Consider the following 19,030-nt stretch of genomic DNA (forward strand, 5'->3'; position numbering starts at 1 on the left):
ACCAAAAATGCAAAAAAAATGTTTTTCAAAATCTTTCAAAAAGTAAATTAGATCGTTAGTGTTGATTGTCGGCAGTACAAAACACTGTTTAGTTTCACTCTGTGACCTTTTTTGACGACTTCACAACTCAATGATAAATCTATTATTGCATACTTCCAATTTCCATCTGTAACTGGCCCGGGAAATAACTTAAGTGCGTGGGATGAGAATGAGGAGGGGTGCGGGTATGGATACGGAACTAGAGATGGAGGTGGAGATGTAGTTGACAACATCGACATTACCCCTTTTTGTCGAGCAGTTGGTTAGATTGGCTTTAGGTTGGTTTTGGTGGTGACATTGGTGACACTGGCGACAGCGGCGGCGGCAATTAATAATACGTAATTTATGTTTGGCATTCAATTCTATTTGACTTCTGGCCCAAAACACCCAGTGCGTGGGCAGGGGAGAGGAAAAGGGTTAACAAAACGCAGGGAAGGGGTGTCCCAGCAGTTTTTACGGTCGCACTTAAACTCTTTGCGCCTTTTGCTAGTGAAGCGTTACAATTTACAACCGCCGCCAGTCGAGCGTAACCAACGATTCCAGACTATAAGTAAGTAGATATATATACCTACATATATATATGTACCTCGTATGTATGAATAGATATCCCGCATGCGGGCATTCAATTACGGTTCCGAAATATAAATACGCCGTAATCCGACGTTATCTCGTCGAGCTCGAAGCATTCGTGCCAAATTCTATTAGCCAGTGCTTAACGCTTGGCTTAGCCACGCCGCTGATAATCGCCGCTTTGGATTAGCCACAAAACTGGGTGGCAGACAAAGTTTTTTATTAAATTAAATGTTACACCTTCGTTATCCGGCCGTCGAATTGGCCAAGTCCTTGGGTCCTTGGGCCCATCATCGTCATTCGTCTGGGAAGCAGGAAGAAGTGGAAAACGGACAACTTTCCAAATTGAGAGTGCAGATAAGCGGAAGTTTTCAATATCAGTCTGTTAAAAGTTTTGGAACCTATATCCTTTTTAGACTTTTCCTTGCCAATTGCGTAGTGAAATGAGGAGTACTCAGTAGTTGACCAGTATTTAAATGACTAAGAGGATTTTCGAACGCTGGCAGTGTGGGTGAGGCAGCGAACAGTTAATTATGACACGCACTGTTTGCCAGTCGCTGCTATTTATTTATTCATTTATTTAATATTCCCGTTGGCGCTGCTCATTTTGGGGCAAAGGATGCGGGGGAAAATCCAGCGACCAGACAACAAACAATAAGCCCAAATAAAAGCGAAAAAAATGAGATTCAAACAAATAAACGCGAAAACTAATGAAACATGAAAATGCAGTGTTTGTTTGTTTTTTTTTAGTAATAATTTTTATTTAATTTCCTTTGTTTTGTTGTTGTTTAATTAATTTTATATATAATTGCAGTGACATGAGGTGTTGTTGCTTCTTCATTAATTTTATCCATATACATATATATATTTAAATATATATATCCTTTCGTACATAATTTGTTCTTGTTGTAGCTGTTCTTGTTGTCTCGGGTTGTTTGCGTTTGTTTTAAATTTAATTAACTATAATTAATATTGCTTTTGCGTATAATTCATTTTCAAAAAACAGCTAACCAACAGAAAAAAAATTCTCTTCCATCATAAGAATGCCTATGTGATGATGATACGGGTATCATGATGATGCGATGAAGATTGTGTGGTGTTGCAATATTATTGGGTTACATAGAAAACAAATCGCTACGGAAATGTATTTTAATTAATTTTTTTTTTGTGAATTTTCTTGCTTTTTCTCCTTTATGGTGTGGGTGTACTGTGTGAGTGTAGAGGGGGGTGTGTGGGTGTGGGTGTGTGTTAGCTGCGTCTTTGTCGCTCTCTCTTAAATTATGCGAGGAACATGCGTTGAATTCAACTCTTCTTTTTTTTCATTTCAATCCGTCTTACACAAAAAAAAGTACTTTACTAAAAAAAAAAATTATATTTTTTTATCAATACCAATATTTTTAATATATCTATATATATGTATATATATATATATTTATTATATAAACACACACAGAACGTTTGCCCTAAATTAGCATCTCAGGGGGTTCCGAAATTAAAATACAAATACAAAAAAAAATGATTATTACTTTCTTCTTTGGTTTTATAACTTAAAAGTACGAAAAAAATGGAAAAAAAAATTATGGTAAAATTAGGAAAACTCAAGCTCTCATAGTATTTATAGTTTATAAGCATTTTCCATCGTCTACGAAGAAAACTCGTCACTGGTGTGTGTGTGTGTGTATGTGCTTGTGTGTGTGTGTGTATGTGCTTGTGTGTGAGGGGGTGGTGCTGCATGTGTGTGTTCCTTTTTGAGTGTTTACGGTATCTTGGTACTTAAAAGCTACATAAATTATTCATGTATATATATTTCTATGTATATAGGTTTTATTTACGTTTACTAAAAAAAAATTCATCCACCTAAGACTAAGAAAAAAAATTGCGTTTATTTTGTTTTTGTGGTATTTTTTTTTTTTGTGGGTTTTTGTTTTCTTTGTTTTTCTTGTATGTTTTACTAAGGTTACAATCTGTATATATACCAGCTTCTATATATACTATATATATATATATTCGTGATCTAGATGTATATAAAGAGGCGCCATCTTTGATGTAGCTATTTTCAATTCAATCAATATACATATATGGGTGATACATAAATTTGTCTGAGGATAGCTTATGCCCTTACTTCTCATTTTTATTCCGTCTGTTTGATCTTGAAGTGTGGAACCTTCAAGGCGCTAAAAGTTACGTCGATTCCTTTGCCACGTCCCCTTTAACTTTCTCCTGTTTTTTGTTACATTTTTAATTTTTTTGTTATTTTTCTGTCTGCAATAGACCTCTCCATCACTTTGCCAGTGAATCGCCAGCGATTTCTAGGGGCTAGGCTTTGCTTAGAAACGAGAAAAAAAAAATTTACTTAAAGCCGGCGATAAACGGGCAGAGTGAGTTTTGCAAAACAAGAGAGGAAAATACACTATATATGCTACAAATGCCTATAGTCTAGAGTCCAAATCGTCCGATATATATATGTACATATACGCTACGCTAAACCACAAAGACGGTGGCCGTGTAGTTCAGAGGCTAGAGGCAATGTCGCTGATCCGTTCGCGGTCAGACGTCGACGTCCAGATCGAGATCGATCACCGAGCTGCGATCCTCGTCCTGCTCATCCGGATCCTGATCCAGATCCTCGACATCCTCCTCCAACTCCAGTTCCAATTCGAGACCGGCATCCTCACAATCGGAGCGGCCGTCCAGTAATTGTCACTGATCCGTACCGCCCGCTGTCGCCCCATGGTGCGAGTGTAGATGCGTCTGATGGTGCGGATGTGGTTGTGCCGGTTGCTGGTGGTGCTGCTGCTGGTGGTGCGGCTGATGCTGCTGCTGGTGGTGCGCCTGGGTGAGGTGGTGGTGCTGGGCAGCCTCCTCGGCCAGCTGCAGAGCCGCCGCTGCGGCCGCCGCACTGCCATTGTGTTGAACCTCCAAACCGTTAACCATCTTCTCCATGCTCTTCAGCTCCGAAGGCGAGTGCTGGGATTGGGCCACACCGGCGCCAGCACCACCGCCACGTGGTTGCTTCATCAGGGATGGCGGCGTTGTGGGTGACATCGAAATCGGTCGAGTGGGCGGCGAGTGGGAGGCAGGTCGGGGTCGAGGGCTGGAGCTCAGACTCCTGGGGCCATTCTCCACCACACCACCACCAAGGCCGCCGCCGCCGCCTGGGGGATCTCCCGATCGATTGGCATTCGATCCGGGAGTCACTGCATCGAAGGCGGAGCCTAGGCTGCCCGGCAAACTGTACGGCGAAAAGCGATGACTCTTCAGGCCCTGCAGTGGTGAGACCGGAGTGTGACCCGCCGCCGCGTAGGCATGGCCAAACAAAGCCGGATGCTGGGCGGCCAGCGCCAGTTGGGCATTGAAGAGCAGACCCGGATTGAGGCCAGCCGGACTCATGGCCGCCGCTGCAGCGGGATTGTGCAGCAGGCCCAGATGCGGCGGTGGATACAGGCCGTGTGGATACAGGTAAGGCAACAAATGCGGCGACGGGTGTATGGGCGGACCCACCGATATATTCGGCGACGGATAGCTACCACCACCGGGATTCAAGCCAGCCGCTGCAGCCGCGCCCACCGCCTCCTTGGGACTGCCCGTCGAGGTGGGCCTAAAGGCACCGCCGGTACTGCCGCCGACGCTTTCCGAGCAACTCGAGTCGCTGCCATCCCGCTCCACATCCGCGTCCGCCTGCAAACGGCGACGCAGTGCATCCTCCGCGCTGGCATTGGCCGCCGCCGCAGCTGCGTGTTCCGAGGCTCCTGCTCCTGCGCCAGCCAAGTGATTAAACCAGGCAGCCAGGGCTGCTTGAGAAAATAAACAAAATCAGAACGTCAAGATTATCAGAAGGGATTTAAAATGGCAGAAATTGTTGGATAGGAACCTAAATTGCTCCTTTTTTTTGGAAATAACACTAATGGTTGTGTATTATGTGAAATTGGATTATTACTTACCGGAGTGCTGGTGGGCGTGCATCTGCTGCAGCGAGTGGCTGAGCGGGAGGAGCGGACTCTGGGGCGGACCCACCACGTCCAGGAGCTTGTCGTCGTCGTCCTGCTGATTATCAAGCAAGGAGGCATGGGGATGCAGGTGAGGCGGACGACCGGCGTGTCCCAGGTGAAGCGGTGCCCGCGAGCTGCTCACGTGCGTTGGATTCAACTTGTCCGAATCGGACCCTCGGTTCGACATCAGTGCCTGCCTGTAACAACAGTTGTACGAGAGACGGGGCCACAAATTAGAACATCCAATAGTCAGATCGAATAGCGATATCTCGCAATGCGTTTTTTCTAGGATAATTAGCACTTTGTCGTGGTTCATAGACTTCTGCAGTGTTAATGGGAACCTCTAATCCCTTATTTAATACCACCAATCCAACTAGTTATGTATGCTTGCCTTTTACCTATCAACTGAATTTCAGTGTTGATTATGCAGGGGGATTTTCGTTGGGATCAGGATTGAAGCTTTGATAATATTGTTGGTTGCTAAAATATCTACTAAATGATAAACCGGCGCTCACGGTGTCCGGAAAAACTGACAGAATATACAGCAGAGTACAGAGTACCTTGCGTCAGTTTTCACTGACGCGGGTCCTAAAAGCCAGTGGCCATGCATACGAGTATATGTACATACGTACGTACGATATGCCTACCCAACTGTGCATCACCCGCTGAAACTTAATTGAAATGTAACAATGCGAGGCGGAAACCGGAGGCCGAAGTTCTCCACTCCGTCCGTTTCGTACGTCCGTAGCCGGTCTGCGGCTGACAATGAAATTGAAAAATAATTCAAAACACGTTAGTGTAATTTAGTGTCTGCTGCTCTGGCCAATCTTCTCCCCCCACCACGAACGACAACCACACCTACCCCACCATGTGTCCTTACCATCGCCCAGCAAGCAAGCCGCACATTTTCCATTTCAATTTTCCTTATTTTTCCGCAACTCTGTTGTTCACACATCAAAGCCGAAACTGCCTCACAAATTGGGCAATTTTAGCAGTTGGCGGCACACACACACATGCGAATGGTGTGTGTATCATTATCACAGCAACCACACCCGGTGGAAAGCCGCCACCACCCAACCGCCCACTTTTGCATTGCTGGCATTGCGCCAAGGGCGTCTTCTTTTACACTTAACTGTTTTTCCACCTGTATGTATCTGTGTGTGAGCCTAATTTAATAGCAAATCAATTTGTGTTAATCCAGCCAACGTATCTGACCCACCCACTTAACTACAAAGGCCAAGACGGCCAACTTTTCGCGTCGTCTTCCAGGACCGCTCAACCATTTGGAGAAGGAAGACGCTGTTTGGGCCCTGAAAAATTGAAGGATGACTAAAGCCTCCATTGGGATATTGTACCATAATATTTCGGTTGTGCACAACTAACCATGTTACACTTGGACGATTTAAAACATAGGTTTTTCTTTCAAAATAAATTATATTTATTTGCACGGCCCATTTGGGGCTATTTTCCGTATTAGTCCGCCCCTGAATATCTCATGCAGCGGGCCCGTAAAATTCGGCCCAAAAAGCGAAAGACATTTATCTATTGCCCTTTTGTCTCCCATTGTTATTGTACTTGTTGTTGTTGTGGTGTGTTGTGGTGTGGCAGAGAGTAAACGCCCTATTGCCACGGGTGTGGTTTTTCTTTTCGCAGGAGGTCCAAAGAAATTGCCCTGTTTTGTGTGCTCTGTAATTTTTGAATTACGTCTAAATTTGCGGCTTAAACGGCCCACGCACGCCCACAAAATCCGCTGCTCTCTATATATAAATGGGTATATATTTATATGTACATATATAAATACCCAGAGACCGAGACCTATTGTCAACTAACGCCTCGGGTTAGTACAAAAAAAATATATATATATAATGCAAAAATGCTAGACTGGGGTGAGAGTTTTTGCGCAAAAATCCCAAAGCAACAGGAACAACAAAAGGCGCCGAGAAAAGCGAATTTCAATTGCTGCGGTTAAAACGTTTTCACTTTGGATTTCCGGTTCTCGTTGCGCCGCAGGCAGTGGCTGTGGTTCAAGGGGGGTTAAAGGAGTTTTAAAAAGGGGTTTTGTGCAGCAGTTGAATATCATTCCGGCGGAAGTTGCGCACTAGATTGCCACCAATTAGCATCTCTTGCTGTGAAGGACTGAACATTGGAATATGGAATATGGAATAGGGAATACCATCAGCTCAGCATCATCATTTTACAGCAGCACCCAAAGGCGAATCGCCTTTATGTTCTTGTCATGGCAGGGGGGGAGAGTTGCGGGAAAAATAAGAATCAAAAAAGAGTTGACTAAGTCGTCACTAATTGCCAAGGATTTTTGGCAGCTCTCAGGACTTGTTCTTCCACATTTGGGCCTTATGCTTTGTGGAATTGTAAGCGGTTTAGCGGCTTAGCGGTTTTGTTTTTTGACCCTTTTTCTTTAGTCGAGTTCCATTTTGAACCCACCACCCACCCACCAGCATTTAATTAACAATTGGGTGGAACGTAAAGTAGAGTTCTTTTCACTGACTTGACTGCCTGACAACCGGCTGTCACATCAATGACCAGGCAAATTCACTGATTTTTTCGGCCTCTAACTTTTGGCGGGCTTTTCGAACACGAAAAAGGGAAGAGCTTAGGTTAGACAGACACGCTAATGCCAATCAAGCCAAAAGAAATCAGTTAAAAAAGCACAAAAACCCAAACTCGACTTGAGTAAATTGTTTGTGTCAAATGTGGTGGATGTTCCTCGTTGGGTGGCTGTGGGTGAAAATTGATTTGTAACGTTTAGACATGGACATTTCCACAGACGTTTTTTCCTGCGAGGGGATTGTGGCTATTAAATGTCATTCATCATTATGCTAAGTCACCCACAGGAAACCGGAACCACTCCAAAAGGGGAGATCTCAGATCGCCCCAGCCCCCAACTCTCCACCTCTAAAAAAGCAAGAATCCTCCCCCGGGTGGCAAACAGAAATTTGAAAATCTGTGTGCTAAAAACTCAAAGCTTTTCCTGACCATCATCGTTAACAGCCCTTCGGGGGATTTTTGCCCCCGACAGGAAATTGAAATCAATCCATCAATATGGATTACATGTTACGAGCTGCCATCGGAGGTGCCAGTCATCAGTATTACCCCGGAAAAACAGAAGCCATGAACAGAATGGCCATGAGCATCATCATTGGTTCTCCATATATACGCGCCACGCCCAACGCACCGCCCCCTTTGTATGACTTGCAATTTGACGAGCTGCAGGCTAATTAGTTCCGCATAGATTTGACAAAAATTAATGTCCCTCAGCGGCGTTTGTAAAAGTATCTGTATTTGTAACTGACAATCTGTATCTGTATTACTGGCTCTTCGGCCTGCTAATCAAGCCACAAAACAGGCGAAAGGGGGCCGAGATACATGGATGGATGTCTGTTCTGATTGAGATAGAGAGATGGAGATTTAGATGGTAGATGGTAGTTTCTTGTTGGTAAATGGCGATACGAGGCCAGACCAGAGAGACAAATAAGCTCTCGGCTAGGGAGCTGCAAAGTTTTGATTGTCTGACAGCCACAAAAGGCCAACCATTTCCCCCCTTCTTCTATTTTGGCCCCCCTGCTCCACTTCCCATTAGCCGTGTCCTGATTAGTTTGCTTTTTGATAATGATTTTTTGAGGGTATGCGGAAGCTGAATGAGTTTTCCGGGTGACAGAGAAGATGCAACTACTTTACAAGAATTTTTAAACTGAAATAGGGCTCAGGCTAACTTGCACTAGGTTTGATGATTAAAACATTGCTATATCATTTTCAGCTTGTGCACTATAATTCATATATGTTTATGCTTTAGTATGACATTTTTGACCCCCGGATTAAAACCACTTGAAAGTGCATTATCAAAGGAAAAGCACTTGACTCCAGTTGTCAGAATTATTCACTAGTGATACTCACTTCTTTTCCCGCTTGCCGGCACCAGTATCACGAAAGCCCTTCGCAAAGGGATTGTTATCGATTTTCAATTGAGTTATCTGTGGGAAAAGAGACGATTAATAGGTGATTCATCGACGACGACGACAAACCGAGTACACTACTTACCTTTTCATTTTGATATGCTGTGACGGCGATGAACTCGGTCTCCTTGAAGACGTACGTGCGAAACGTGGAGTACGGCAGCTTCAGGATGTCATTGGCTCGCACCAGGTGGAAACGCGGCTGGTACTTGTGCATCGAGTTCAGGATCGTCTGCGGGCGGGCAAATAAAAATAGATGCAAATGGACGGGGGATTAGTGGAATTGTCAGACGGCTGTGGCTAGTTCGTTTCGACCAACCGAGGGAAAACAAAAACGGAAGACCAAGGAACGGTGCAAAGAATTCACAAAACTCTGAACTGAACGGCGAAAAACTGCAAGCACTGGCACACTGAGAAAAAGTAGTGGTCCTTAATTAAGGGGAGAGAATTTCCCTAAAAATAATTTCGTCTACGAATCTTTTGCGAGAGTGTAAGAGAGTTGATACACTGGCATTGCAGGAAAGATTTAAGCAACCGCATAGCAGCGTGGCTATATTTTCTCTCTGTGCAATTTACCTTACCGTGAATTTGCCTAGGTAAGGGACCCCGAAAAAATACGGCGACATTGCCGACGATTTCCCGCCGTCGCCGTTCACTTTACACGCCACGGCAATGGCAACAGAAACAGCAACCAAACAGCAACTGCAACAGCAACTACATTGACTGCAACGGCGGCAACATTTGCAACACAGCCAACGACCACCCACCAAAAGGCACGAGAAAATCGAGAAGGAGATATATAGTAGTCGTATATATGGCAGAATGTAGAAGGCAGAAGGGAGAAATACGAGGGAGCCAAGCCGTGTGCCAATACAAAGTTGTTGTCATAAAATATGAATTTGTCGAGAAAAGGCTGACAGACAATGGTAGGTGGAGAGAGGTAAGGAGAGACCTCCCAGGCAAGCTGCAATATCCCCTCCATATATACAGTATGTATGTATGTATATATATATTGCCCAATCCATTTTGATCCGTTTCGATCCGTTGTTGCAGAAGGAACACCTTTTTAATTACCATAACTCGTCGGCTCGACTTCGGTTAAGCGACAAACAGGCCTAGTAAAACCCGGACAAGTTGTTGTCGAGTCGTTGCCGTTGCTGCTGTTGCTGCTGTTGCTGCTGTTGCTGCTGCTGCGTGTGGAGACCCCACAAGCAGCACCCGCCGCCATTTTGTTCGTGTAATTTGGAATGAAAAAAAAATAAGAAAAAAATACAGAAAAAAACAACAACTTTTGGTTTGTTGCTACAACGAACGAACGAAGCGAGGAGACAAAGAGAGCAAACAAAGCGAGACAGTCCACAATGTGTATCTCATAGTACGAGTATCTTGTATCTTGTATCGGCGCCGGATTCGCACGCCTCTCGCCAAAACCCAAGCCCAAGCCCAAACCAAAGCCAAGACCACCAATGGCGACTCGGCCCAAAGAAACGAAGGTGTGACTAATGCGAGTGCTGTGTGAATGGCTTTTGGGTGTTTGAATGAGGAGGTGGCCGATAGGAACGCGAATGGGAATGGGGCATGGGCATGCGGTTTAAGAATGAATGAGAGTGGTGGATGCGACAAAGGCTTTTTTTTTAGATACTTAAAGCACATGATGATCGAATATATAAGTTGTTATTAGGAAGTATGAATAAAACACTGGGATCAAATACATTTGCCTTATCCAAGGCATGAACATTGCAGTTTAATGATGTATTGGAATCAATCAAACCACATGTAAATGTAAAGCCAAACACTTTACGGCCGGCGATCATCCATCAAACTCGAAAATAAAAAACGAAAATAAAAAAAATCGCAGACCATAAATTGCTGGCAAAACGCGTTGTTGTTGTCGACGTCGTCAACTTAAAACGTCATTTGCTAATTTGCTTTAAATTTATTGACACATAAATTCATTTGAACAATCATCATAATTACGCTGCCAGTCTGTATGTGCATGTGCATGGGAATGTGTGTGTGTGTGTGTCTAGAATTTATTGATAAAACAATTTGCATTATTACGTTAATTTTTCATTGGGCTGCCATGCATGGCGCACAAGGCGCAAAATTGTCATTTAAAATGTCATTTTGGTCGCTGAGTTTGTGCCGAGTTTGAATTGCGATTTAAATGAAAATAACCGTGAAGATAGCCATAAAAATATAAGCATGCAATGTTGCTGCTGATTCCATTGCTCTGCAGTTTTTCCAAATGGGCATAAACAAGTCTAATTAGACATGAAGTGCGATTACACGGACGCCACGCAGTCGTCGCCAGTTGTCGTCACTCAAACAGGCAGCAACCAGATTGCTGTTGTGGCTGCAAGTGATGTTGCTGCGACTGCTGCTGCTGCTGCCGCTGCAGCTGTCGTGATTGTATTTGCTGATTGAATTGATTGGCGAACAAAAACCCAAGGCAATAATGCATCAAATATTGTCTAGATTTTTAGCTCATATATGATTGCACTTATGCATTGCGGCACGTAGCAATTGCATGTTGCTCCCGTGTCCCGTGTGCAGTGTGCAGTGTCAAGTTTTGTGTGTATGATTGCTCAGCGCATATTGACAAAGTACAATCCAATCCGTAGAGCAGTTAATCACTCTATATATCGCCCGGGTGACAAACTGATTGAGCCGCCGGCGGTCAATACCAAAAATGGTGCGACAATTTCATGTTGCCTTTGGTGTTGCTGCTGTTGCAGCTCCCGTGTTGTTACTGCTGCTGCTGCTGCTGCAGCTCCTGGTGCTGTTGCTGCTGCTACGTGTTGCTGGTTACATCTGCACCCAGCTTGAGCTCCTGTTGCTGGTGTACTACTGATGCGGCCGGCTCCTTCCCCCGCCAGCAACACGTTTGTTTTGGGCTTTTGCGTGTTGATTGCTAAAAGGTAAAATCGCTGTTGCTGCCGAGAGATTGCCGTGTTGCTGTTGTTGCACACTCATTGTTGGCATATTATCACATAATTTAACTGATGATGACACTGCTCTTGTCGTCGTTGTCGTTGTCGTAGTTGCCTTGTGTGATTGCTGTCGTCGAGTTGTTGTCAATGTTGCCTTTGCAGTTGCTCTTGGTGTTGGTGTTGCTGCTGTTGTTGCAGCAGTTGGTGTTGCTGGCGTGCTGGGTTAATTGAATGATCACTCACACTTTGATTCGATTTGGCATGTAACCAGCGAGTTAACGGTGATCGCCAGTTAGATTGAATTGACTCCACTCTACTCCACTCTACTCCACTCCACTTCACTTTACTTCACTTTGCTGCAGTGGAAAGTTCAGCAAAATGGCAAAATAGAAGAGCTCAGGCAAAAGGTGATCGTGAGTGAATGTCAGTCTTCTCCAACATGGCTTTTAATTGGCCGCCCCAAGTGGGTTCCTATTGGCAATGCCAATAATGCAGACAAACAAACAAAAGAGCTAAATAAAATGCTGATCGATCGAGAGATCGTGTGAAGAAGATCGATGCCAAATTGAAATTGGCAGCAAGTGATCAACAAAATGTTTCTCGACTTGAACAACTGATGGCTTGATCGCTTGCCCGCCTGATCTCCTGGATCATCATTGGTTCAATGATCTCGAACGATCGCAAGTTCTAAGGCACCGCACCACCGAGCCAATGACAATGATAAACTCTCGACCATCTCCGAACTCAATTAGGCAGCACAACCATTTTCGGCTACCTGTTGACCAATTATGGCCATAATTGAAGCGCCTCTGATGATCACGATGATGATGATGATGACTAAGCCCAGATTATTGAGCTGAGTCGTTTTTATTAAGCTGTATTAAGTATTAACCGATATGCATATTGAGCGATCTATACCATAAATATCAACACGAACCACGAAACTCTTGATCGGTGAGAAGGAGAGAATGAGAGGCCCAGCCTCGCAGTCCATGTCTTAATTAAGTCGCCGGATCAGGTAGATTCAGTAGACCCAGTAGAGATGCGATTCCCCGCCCCCAAAAGGGGCCACCGTGCTCATATTAATCTGTAAATTATGCATAATTTTAATGCCCCCGAATGGAGAAACAAAAAAACGAAAAACGGGACAAACAAACAGCCACCCAAGTCTTGAAATCTCTTTTGCCGGACATGTCAAAACTCTCACGATGCGGCTGCCAATCGAATCGAATTCGAATCCGAAATACGGCCGACCAAGTCAAAATTTATTTACAATTTATAACAATTCTTTTCGGCTGCCTTATCGGCCGGTGGTCGGTGTTCATTCGAGGAGAGTAGGTGGGGGGATAAAATGTTAATTAAACGGATTTACATTTTAATGACAACACGAAGCGAATGCCGCAAGAGTCCACAGAAAACCGATTGAGATACAGACAGACAGAAAGAGTTGTATGTGGACCCCCACTTCAAAAAAATAAGAAAAAATACAGCAGAATGCAGCCAATTGCAAATTTGCTTAGCAAAATGGGCGGCGTTTTTGGGGGCAGCTGAAAGAACAAAATAAAGGCAAGAAGCCTACAAAAAAGAAACCCAACATTCAGCATTCGATATTCAATGAAATCGATGCAGCAGCTGCCTAATGATGCCTTTGCCTGTCCACCGCGGCGGTTTGTTTTTCCTTCTTTCTTTTTTTTGTTTTTTGCATGCAAAGCGATCGTGCCCTCTAGAAAATATCCACCCCCTCTCCACGTCAAACAAAAAAAAAAAAACAAACCAAAAGACAACAGTCACAGTCGATTGGCCGGGAGCTGAATGGAGTGAATGCGCAGCTAAAAGCCAACTCGGAACACGAGTTCTGGCACCCAGTGGCTGCGGTTGGATGCGGCCCACTGATCCCCACCAGACTCGATAGCCATGGGTTATCGATTGGCGACTGTCGTGGCCAGCTTGGCCAGGCAAGCAGAACGCCATGGTGGCCAACATTTAATTTGCTATATATTTGCTTTCAATAAGCATAAGTTTCACCTATTTCACATATGTTTAAAAAGAAGTATCTCTCAAATTTCGATTAACTCGCTAAGTTTGAAGAAGTAATGAAGCGGCTGTTATTTTGTTATATTTTTTACCTATATTCAAAGTTTTTTTAACGTGGTTAAACTCCTGAGTTGGCCAAGTGCCATAACTTATCAGTAAGTAATCGATTTGCTTAACTTGGCCATACCCAATTGAAGCAGTTTGGATCGTAAAAAACACTCGTCCGATGGACGCTAATCGATTTCTAATACGCCTGCTCTTGGGGTGCTTCATTAATAATCGTTTGTACCCGCCACCCACATAAAGCGCACACCCGTACTGGCAAACACCTAGGCCGACTATCGATGATTATTTATCGCTATTGCGTTTGCCATTTCCACCGCCCCCTTTCCCCCTTTAGCCACAATCTTGGTGGAGTCTAGCCCATAGGAGGGCCATAAATTAGCGACTGGTCAGAAAGAGAGGCCCCGTCGTCTATGTGAAGTCCGCCGCCGCTGCCTGTTTATAAATGAGTCGAGTTATGGAGAGCTCGGCGGGCCATAGATAAAAACCAAGGTGGGAGGGGATCGGGAAGAGGATCGGATCGGATCGGTTAGGATCGCTTCGGATCCCAGGGGCGGCTAATGGTTAGGCTGGAGAGCTACCGATCTCGAGACCCCGCTATATACCGTATCCCCCCTTTGGACGACTATCAGCAAATGACAAATATTTCAAATGATTTCAACACTTTGCCGATGCCGCGCTCTTTTCGCTCTGTGGCTACCCGATGATTTGCGTTTTATTGCAGCTAATAAATTGAATGGCGACCCACCACTGAGAAACTATCTGGGGGAATGGAAAACGGCGAACGGCGAACGGCGGATGGAGTCAGGAGTCAGGAGTAGGGAGTTCGGAGCTTGGAGGATCGGGGATATCGGGTCTGGTTTGGGCCAACTATTTTGCTGCGATAAGAAGGAGTAGCAACAGTAGTGGTGGTGTTGCATGCAACATGCAACTGGCCATTCGGCGCATGCGTGTGTGCATTTCAATGCAACACTGATAAAGGTGTTCAACGCTCGATGACATTAGCACCATCCAAATGCCGCAATCAACTGAAAACCCCTCTGTGTACACCATACCTTTGCGCCGAATTCCCCCACCCCTCGATTTTTTTTAGAGCCCGCAGTTTTTATTTCATTTTGTTTACTCTCTTTTGCCATATTTGTCGGCGCCTTTTGTTCTTCTTTATTAAAAAGGCGAATAATCATAATAAAGAACCAACAACTCGCGACGTTGTCGTTGTCGTTCAAGTTGTTGTCGTCCATTTAGCCACTGAGTTTTGGCTGAGCAGCCGCACATCGGCGAACTGCCAAGAAGAAGCGGGTTTCCAGTCGCATCTTTTTTCGATTTGGGTTTCGGTTTCGGGTTTTGGGTCTCTGGAGTGTTCTGTATTCTGGGTTTTGGGCTCAGGTTCACGTTCACGTTCAGCCGCTCGTTCGGTAGCCGCTAGACTTGGACATTAATCGATAACACTTGAGTATTTTTTCATGTTCCGCAGGCGAGCCATTAAGCGATTGTCCACCAAAGTTGTTCGCTTAGGCCAATAACGTGTGTGTTGGTGTTGCGATTGGTGTTGCTGTTTACCTTAAGTAGTTCAGCTGCTCCACGAAAATCGCCGATTTACGAATACGAGCGGATATGTACAGTAAAGAGGAGGATATTTGGGAGCTGGGAATACGTCAATGGGTCTTTTCAAATATGAATCTGTATATAAAATATACAAGATACAATATATAGTGTAGTATAATTTTTGATTTTAACCAATTCATTCCTGGCGTGCTCTCCGTTATGCTGCTCATTAGTCAGTTGTCTTAATGAGATTCAAACGAATGCTTTAATGGTTATACCAGCATGATATTCCGGGTCCTTCGTTCGCTCTTAATACCTTATTCCCTATACACCGGACTGGGATCGGGGATCTCACTCCCTCCAACCGAAAACGCGGCAATTACTAAAAGACAAATTTATTTGCACGCCACAAGAGTTGTGCGATGCGGGCTTGTCTTTGCAACTTGGGGCTTTGAGTGGATATGGAACTGAAAGCCGGGATCTGGGATCTGGGATCGGCACTGAAGCCGAGGCTACTGTTCGACAAGTGTTAAGCATAATGCAGACACACACTCAGATGGCGGATAAATGGAATGGATGGAGAAGATCTGGACTTTAATTGAAGTGCGGCCCGACTCGCATCATTGACATTAAGTGTCGATAAATTAAGCATACGCAATGTTCGCCCCGCGTTTTTATGAATGGGAAGCCGAACAGCGAGAAACACAAAAAAAAAATGTGAAAGGTTCCTCCACACGGAGCGCTTGGTAGTTTGGTCTTTCGACCGCCCCAACTGCGGCATAAATTGCCGATAATTTACTGTATATAAAAATCAACACAAAACATTTTATGTTAATGAAAATAAAAGCTCGAAGCGGAGTGAAAGCCAGGGGGAAGGGAACTCCAAGGGAGCTCAAACTTGACTTCGAACTGGAACTGGAACTAAGCGGCGGAGATGGAGATGGCAAATACAGTAGCCACGGAAGATACCCCAGATATCTAGGCAATTAATGGACAGCGCAGGTTCGACTAATGAGCCGCATTTATATGTCGCGTTGTTATACGAAGTCGGGAGATCGCAGACCCAAACACACAGTTTTGGGTTCTAATTTGGCAATCGATTTTTGTTTTTTTTTTGGCCTGGCTATCGAAAGTGTCGCTGGGCCTTTGGCCTCACTCTGACCTACACAGATGGTGCACAGCTCCAACGACTAGCGATCCGCTGATGCACAGCCTTTTGATGACAGCCGCTATCTTATCAGAGAGTTCAGCACTGAGGCAGCGGAGCATTAAAATTGTTTTATAACTTAATTACTGGCAGCCGGACATCAGTCAGTCATTTCACTATGCATATGTATATGGTAAGTGAGACACCCCCTCTCCAGAACACATATACAAATCGTCACTTGTTTGATATTCAAACTCTGAAACTCTGAAACTGTGGCGTTTTGTATTCTTTTGTTTTAGTGAATGAAAAATAAGGAGGGAATGGAAATGACCCTGATAATGGGCCAGCTCAGCGTGTGTGTGGGCAGGGTTTTTAGAGTTTGTCTGAGTGTTTCACAGTGTTTTTTAGGGTCTCACAGGCCCTAAGCAACGCCACACGCTGTGAGAGCCGCATTTATGGCCTCAAACACTATCCGAAAACTTAGTGGCAACTGAAAAACTAAAGAACTTGAGATCACAGACTCTGGCAGCTATTTAAGTTCCTTCCTTAATTAACAAAAAGGAAAAGGCCGAGATACACACCCGATGACAGAGCGTGGCGAAGAGTTGGATATAAAAATTAATTAGCAGATCCGAAATCAAATGCATGAAACTCCTAAGGAAAGGAGATGTACTTTGTTTGGGTTGGGGAAGAATCTCATATAATCTATTACTGAAACTGAAATATACGAGTATATTACGGAGTTTCAATTAAAAATGCATTAAGAATATTAGCAGGCTGATAGATACTTTACACTCCATAGGTAGCACTTCCGCGCCTTGAAGATCAAACGCAATTTGTATTCTTAATTAACTTTTTAGAGGTCATAAACGTTTTCAGACGGTAAGGTGCGCTGCAATCACCCCGAAAATGGGTCCAATAAAAACCAATTTCAATTTCAATTCCAATTCCCTCACGGTGTGTGTGTTTGTCCCTTCTTGCGGCTAATCGAGAAATTAAGTGTAAAATTATGTTAATCAGCACACACACACACACATCGTCCAGCGTTGATTGAGGAAATCGTCGTTGTTGTTCATTCATATTGGTTTCCCTTTCCTCGCACCAATTTGGCTAATCAGTTGCAACGGAAATCCCCCCGAAAATCAAGACAAATTTCAAATCAAACAAACTGGAGAAAATGAATACGAGTCTTATAAGGTAGTAGGTCGACTGCCCACAATTTCCGTGCTCCCACAGCGATCTATGCTAATGAGAGGTGGTCAATGTTGATGCCGGCAAATAAAAAGAAAGTCCAAACCGAGCAACAAAATGCAAACTTAGAAATAAAACTTAATTTTATTTGAGAGAGAAAAAAAAAAAAATAAATAAAGGCAGCGGCGCATCCTCATGTGACGACCATAAAAATGTGCGTTAATAACATTGCCGCCAAATTGAAGTTGGCAATAAAATGGCAGATTCATGTGACGATGACGATGGTGATACCGATGAGAGGACGAAGCTTGACGATGACGATGACGATGACGATGATTATGATGATGATGACGATGGCAATGGCGCTGCTACCGACGCGTTTTGGTGGGAGATACGATGGCCTATGCCAAGTACATATCGATCCCAGCCGAGACATAAAAATTTACGTCCCATAAATATCCACACAAGGCTGCTGCTGCTGCTGCTGCTGCTGTTGCTGTTGCTTCTACTGCCTCGGATGTTGCAGATTCGCATTTATGCGTTTAATGATAAAGAAGAATGGGGAATGGCACATCGAGCGGCGGGGGCTTGTGGTGCAATCGGAGCGCCTGCGTAGCGAGCTGCCAGCGGTAGCCACCTTAAGTGCCACATTGCGTTTTTGTTTTTGTTTCAGCTGGCCGGGCCACACAACAACAACCATTCAACCATTGGTCACCCTCTCTCTTTCCCACTCGAGGCGTTACGCGTCCGGTGGTCCACCGGCAGCCGCCACAAAACGAGCTGCGATAAGACGCCCAATGGGCAGGCCACCGCTGCTTCTTCGAAAGTCCGCAGAAAATCCCCATTGTTGCACTCGATTTTCTCTCTACGTTGTCTAAGTGGCGCACAACGTGGGACCTTGAAGTGACACAAATTAGTATTGCCATTGAGCAATGAGCGGAAGGCTTAAGTGAAGCTGGTAGCTTACAAGTTTAAACTCTTTAAAAAACATATAGCAGAAGCTTTAGTCGATGTTAGTTATGTGGCGAAACTATGATAGTGTCTCCCTAAGAATGGCTACAAGCCGCTTAAAATACCTTTAAATTGGAATTCCAGCTATCGAAACCAATAAAATGCCCCTCCTGAAATTAGGTTAGCTGCCTGCTTCGAAGCAGTTGCTGCCACTGGCACTGCGGTGCGTGCGTCTTGCAGCTGCCACATCTCGAAACCCGTTAGCTGCAAAATCCGCAGTGAGAACGACCTTGTCGCGTTTTTGTGGTCGTTTACGGTTCGTTTGTGCCTAATTAACAAGTTGGCTTTTGGCGTCAGTCAGCAGGCAGCAGGCAGCACGCCCAAGACACAGCATCCCAACAACAGTCGCAACATCCCCATGCAAAGCAGGAAGGAAGGAGGGGGTGGGGTGTTCTGGCAGGCAGCTACTATACCACTGTAATACCACATGCAGTATACCAGATAGCATTTGGACTGGGGCGATGTGATGTTGCCCCCGAAAGCTTGTTACAGGACGGCGGCTAAGACGGCGCCTGTGCTGCCGCCGTCGCGTCGCCT

At 44.7% G+C, this 19,030-nt stretch overlaps 1 protein-coding gene across 7 annotated transcripts in view; it reads right to left on the reverse strand.

Annotated features, from left to right (window-relative positions):
* Positions 1-1,616: 1,616 nt before the first annotated feature.
* LOC6524238 (optomotor-blind protein) overlaps positions 1,617-19,030 on the reverse strand; it is a 58,478-nt gene continuing 41,064 nt past the window's right edge. For 2 of the 7 annotated variants that reach the window (XM_039370657.2, XM_039370662.2), the window contains exons 4-7: positions 8,655-8,801; positions 8,511-8,587; positions 4,551-4,804; positions 1,617-4,403 (exon numbers count right to left, since the gene is read on the reverse strand). In XM_039370657.2, coding sequence (XP_039226591.1) covers positions 3,310-4,403; positions 4,551-4,804; positions 8,511-8,587; positions 8,655-8,801 — 1,572 coding nt within the window. In that variant the 3' untranslated portion in view covers positions 1,617-3,309. The remainder of the gene's footprint in view (positions 4,404-4,550; positions 4,805-8,510; positions 8,588-8,654; positions 8,802-19,030) is intronic. The other 5 variants (XM_002100065.4, XM_039370667.2, XM_039370664.2 and 2 more) reach the window with 4 other exon arrangements.

Source organism: Drosophila yakuba, chromosome X, assembly GCF_016746365.2.
Source record: "Drosophila yakuba strain Tai18E2 chromosome X, Prin_Dyak_Tai18E2_2.1, whole genome shotgun sequence".
Taxonomy (NCBI): Eukaryota; Metazoa; Arthropoda; class Insecta; order Diptera; family Drosophilidae; genus Drosophila; species Drosophila yakuba.